Here is a 5580-nt window from a genome sequence, read left to right as displayed (position 1 = left end):
CACCTTTGGTGTAAAATAAAAAATCTGTTCACTCAAGTTCGCGAGGGAATTGTTACTACTCTCGAATGTTACCAATACGATACTAAACACATAGGTTTTACTTAAAACATTACTAATACACAAAAACAACTTTCAAGTTTGGTGTGGTCAATTATGACCACGTTATAGGCCTAAGTATGAAAAATCCTGCAACTCCAGTGTTTGACTATAGTCTATATTTACGAGTATAAATGAAGATACTGCCATTTAAACTTCCTTAGTCCAGTAAGTAATTCGGTTATTGACATCTTTACGACCTTCCGTAACATAATGCAATTGAGTTTTTCTCCATGCTAAACCGAATTCGCACCAATATCAAATTTACTAGATAAAAAAAAAGCTAACGATAAAGTTTTTTTTTTCTTTTTTTTTTTTTTTTTTTTTTTTTAACGTTCTTCTTGAAAAGTGAAACTTTTGCTTTCAAAATTAGACATCAATCTTGCATTTCAGTTTTGTACTCAAACAGGTTTTTCTTCCATGCTGTTAAAGTAATTGCATCCTTTGATTATAAACTACAACTTGACGATAAACTTTTTCAGATAACACAGTATATTGGATTATCTCCAAACCTTGCATGCTATTAAACGATTTGGTTTTAAGATTCATTGAATAAGAAACTATTATTGTCCATTTTACATTTCTAAGCAGAAAAAAAAGGTCAAATGTAAAACAAAAAAAAATATTTATCTAATATATAGATGCATTCAGTTATTCTCTTCTAAGATTCTTTAATTTTAATTGTTAAGAATGATAATGATAAATCCTCACTTTCTCAAATAAGAAACGTTTTCTCTATACCTTCTTAATTTAGATGTTTTTTTTCAGAAAACACGTACAACTATTAGTATTAATGGCGAAGTATGGTACAAACAATTAACACAACAGGAAAACAAGTTTTTGAACTCTAAGACTATAGTAAGTCACATAGATACGCATTATTAAGTTTATTTCAGCGTAAAGCCACGTTGGGTGCTGTCCGTTATGTGCACTGCGGGGAATCGAACCTCGGATTTTAGCGTTGCAAGTGTAAACTTTTCAGACAGACAAACAAAATACCGTAAAAAGCATTTTACTCCTTTATTCTGAAATCGACTTGACAGAACATTAACTAAAGTAAATTTTAAAAACTTGCATTATTTGATTTACGTAAATTTTGACAACATATTTACATATGCATTACATGACTTTTCACAACGGTATTTATTTATAAAAGAACATTCAAATACACCACACACACACACACACACACCGATCGCCGGTTTCAAGAGGAACAACAAATTAAATTGAATAACTAAACAATACTGCAACTTTCTTCAATCTCTTTCTAGATTATAGATCTTTTGTAAACCTAATACAAATCTACCTACTATTACGAGTAGATTGTATTGAACAGTCGTGCTAATCCACTGACAAATATTTTGGCTATTACATAACATCAATAACGCATCACAAATACAAATTCTAGTTTATGTGATCCTTTTAGTCAAAAAATATAACTTGCCCTTACTGACCAGAATTGCAATAGTGAAAATGCACATTTAAAAGCCTAAGGTAAAAGTAAGAAACCTGTAAAACTTACTATTAGTATTACTTAACTCAAAGAGACGAATATTACAGAATTACGTTTGATAATATACAAACCTACATTACTGGATTATAATTCATATCGATAGTATAAATAATATACACAATTACATATACATTTGCCAATTCTAGATACATTTCACCACACATTCCGGAAATCACGCATTTTACGCCGAAATCCGAGAAAAGATTAAAATACAGTTACTAACTATTTCTATTTTACCCATACATATTTTGGTTGCTTGAATAAATTACGAGTATGCAGAATTTTCGTTTGTGAAAACTGACTTGTTAATAGAATTTTCATACACGATACTGATAACCAACACTTCCCTGTTGATGATAAATTACAACAGAGTACTACTAGTAGGTTGATTTTCTATTTAAGTATATTATGTGGCAAGACCAAAGTTTTTGTATTTTACATACTTAAAGATAGTTTCACACAACGAAAACGATAAAATTTACTAACTAAAATTTCAAAAAGTGATCACAACCTAACACTACTTAATGAGATGGTATAATCTTAAATATCGCACGTTCCTTTTAAACAGGAATTACATAAACACATTCTTCCTTCCTTTCATTACTCGTAGTAGAACTACTTCGAACTTGTATACTTAGTAACAGCCTTGGTGCCTTCCGATACGGCGTGTTTGGCTAGCTCTCCGGGAAGCAGAAGGCGGACTGCAGTCTGTATTTCCCGACTTGTAATGGTCGATCTCTTATTGTAATGAGCCAGGCGAGAAGCCTCAGCAGCAATTCGCTCAAATATATCATTCACAAAACTATTCATTATTGACATGGCTTTACTTGAAATGCCAGTATCAGGATGCACTTGCTTCAGTACTTTATATACATATATGCTAAAGCTCTCTTTCCTTTTTTTTCGCCTCTTTTTCTTGTCCCCTGCACGAACAGCTTTCTGTGCTTTACCAGCTTTTTTTACTGCCTTACCACTGGGGGTTGGTGGCATGATTATTATGAATTATTTTAACGTATCCACTAATTAAATTCACACGCACACACTCAACCATATACACCAGCTCTGCTTGCGATTTGCGACTTTAAGTTTACTATTTATATCACAATGAACGATTGAATTTACTTCTAACGCGGCCGTAAGAGAAAGCTAAGTGTAGGTTTCTCCAATCATAAAATTGATTTTTCCAAGACTAACTTTCATTGGGTAAGTTTTCAACAAATGAGGAATCTTAGTTACAGTCTTTCAATCTTCATTTGGTGCAATTTCAAATAAACAACTAAAATTATTTAATTTTTATACTAACTAAGGAAAACTTTCATCTTTTTTTGAATACTCATTTTTCATCAAGACAATAAATTTTTGATCATTCACTAAAGTATACTATCTTTGTAAAATGATTATTCATTTACTATACCAATAATTCTGTATGTTTGCTTCTTTTTTGTAATTATTTGCTATAAAAACCGATATTTAGTAATTTTTAAATTTAGAGAAAGAATGAAGTTACTTTAAGTGAAGATGAATTAAGTGATAAAAGTTCGATCTGTGAAGGTCTTTGGCCAAAGCAATGACCACTTAACTCATATACATGTATATAGCGATTTTTAACGATTCTTTGTATTTTCATATTTAATCATGCTAAAATTGTGTTTGTTTGTTAAATATAAACAATTAACAGAAAAATAATCTTAACAATCCTAAAATACAGGTATGCATGTAGATATGACAACCTTTTAACCTAACATCATTGATGATAACAAAACCTTGTCGAAACGTTGTACATTTGCTGTTATGTTAAACTCATATTGAATTTTTTCTTCATTGCCCATTCAAGCCGTTTCCAAGTATTATTAGTCTCAAAGTGGGTTCATCGTCATCGAATTTAACATCATTTTAATGTGACCTCTGGTGGGTCAGCGGTAAGTTCCAAACTTGCAACAAGAGAATCATGGGCTCGATCAACTTCAATAGACTATTGTGTGGCTTTCTGGTTAAAAAAACGCATTTTAAGTTGTTGTTTTTTAAATAAGCAGAAGAATTGCGAAATTCCTTAAATACCAACAAAATGTGATAGTATTATTTATTCAAATGGATAATTCTACAACAGTCATTATTGCAAAAATGTTATAAATGGATCTTTGCTTCTAAGTTCACAACATTGAAATAATTCCAAATACGTGCATTAGTGATTCTTAACAATGAGTTTAATTCTAAATGAAATAAAATATTGCAACATATGCATTATTTTTCTTCTCTTCTAATCTACTTTCAGTGATAGCAAATTTTACGAGCGCCATCTAACGGTTACAGCTGGCTTTTTTAACTTGCAAATTTTGATCAGGATGGGTTTTCTTGGTTCTAATACTACAAACAACAAATAAAATATGTTCTACTAAGGCCGGCAGCCGAAGAAACATGTCTATATTCATAGAAGTATAGTAGATGTTTATTTGTGTGTCAAAGTTGATTATATCTGTTTATCTGGGGTTCTTTCGGATGCATACTTATAAAGCAGAAAAATAGTTTCCGTTCCAGTTACCATCATGATGTGATACAGCATAGCGTTAGCTACCTGTGTGTTCAGCATTTTATAAAACTTTTCCTCTGTTTCTTATTTTTTATTTTTGTGCAGTATAAAACAAAACAAAATATACGAACTACCAGAGATGATGGACACTACACCATTTCAAAAGTAAAGACATTTTACTGTAAAAAACAAACAAATAAAAAACTAAAACTGTAAAACAATTACTGTAACTTTGCATGCCAAGGAGGCAGGTTAACACTATATACCATTTAAAAACTTATAACACAGGTTGATAAATGTGCATTGTATGTTTGGAAATAATATATCATAACTACTTTTAGGTTTTCTATTAATATGAAGTGGAACTTCAAATATGAATAGTATTTATAAATTTATATATATGAACATATATCATAAATAGTTAATATTTGTAAAATTGCAAATTCTTACAAAAATGGGAAATTTTCAGAAACTTCTGTTTTTTTCTCAGTTTGTGTAATAATGCGTATTTTTTATCTGAGATTTATATACTATTTTCTCTTAAAGTACAAGTTTGTTTGTTTTAAGCTCAAAGATACACAATGATCCCTTTGTGCTCTGCTCACGGTGGATACCGAAACCCATTTTTAGCGTTATATCACCTCAACATCCAGACAATCCAAACAAAGCCCTATAAAAGGAGAAAAGCCACGCAAGTCCAGCCGCCTTTTGAGCCCTCCAACGACAACATTCCTTCGATAAATACTCCTGAATACCCATTGAAGACTTGGTCCGAAGACGTCGCATTCGACAAGATGTGCGTGTTTTCAGGCTTCGAAAAATGGAGGAGAAACTCCCAAGAACATTTCAGCCGAATTTCGCGGATAAGCTGGTAGATGATATTTGTGGGCACCAGCGAGTGGTGAGGTAAATCAGGTAAACCAACTAGTGTTCGAGAGAACAGCAAAGGAGATGTAAAGCACCAGCATGTAGAATGGCACAAATGTTTTTTTTTTAAATTTTCTGAGGGGGAGTCATGCTCCTAGACCCCGTAGTATTAGCATGTCTTGCAAGCTGATTGTGCTTCGCACAATATGTGTTGGTTTTTGATCTCACAAATTAGAACCTCGCTATTGAAACTGTGACTGGCAATAAAGAGAGATAAAGTTTGAACACATCTCTGTAAACCTCTCATTTACAATATGCAACTAAATCTGATTACCTTTCCTTTCAGTCGGAGAGTTTAGACGACATTTGCAGATGATCGAGCAAACAACTTGTACTCAGAAACCAGAAATTTACAGCTGATGTATCTTACATAGAATGCAGCCAAGGCTTGCAACATACGGGGTTTTCTCTATACTTGGAGACAACAAACAATTATTGAACATCAATGGTTATAACACGTTTGCAGAAAATCCAATTCTTATACCTCACAGCATCAAATTTAACATTTCATAATGTG

At 32.1% G+C, this 5580-nt stretch overlaps 1 protein-coding gene across 1 annotated transcript; it reads right to left on the bottom strand.

Moving 5' to 3' along the window:
- Positions 1 to 1092: 1092 nt before the first annotated feature.
- LOC106473399 (histone H2B-like) lies at positions 1093 to 2676 on the bottom strand. The gene has a single exon (XM_013934082.2). It carries the CDS (start codon positions 2597 to 2599, stop codon positions 2225 to 2227), a length of 375 nt encoding a protein of 124 aa, XP_013789536.1. The 5' UTR covers positions 2600 to 2676; the 3' UTR covers positions 1093 to 2224.
- Between the last annotated feature and the right edge of the window lie 2904 nt (positions 2677 to 5580).

The sequence above is a fragment of the Limulus polyphemus genome, unplaced genomic scaffold (assembly GCF_000517525.1).
Source record: "Limulus polyphemus unplaced genomic scaffold, Limulus_polyphemus-2.1.2 Scaffold129, whole genome shotgun sequence".
Classification (NCBI taxonomy): domain Eukaryota; kingdom Metazoa; phylum Arthropoda; class Merostomata; order Xiphosura; family Limulidae; genus Limulus; species Limulus polyphemus.
Note: the sequence above shows the minus strand (reverse complement) of the source record. Positions and strands in the feature narration are given on the sequence as shown.

What these genes read in the sequence shown, in the direction of transcription:
- LOC106473399 (XM_013934082.2), bottom strand. Translation starts at nt 2,599, where the DNA reads ATGCCACCAACCCCCAGTGGTAAGGCAGTAAAAAAAGCTGGTAAAGCA.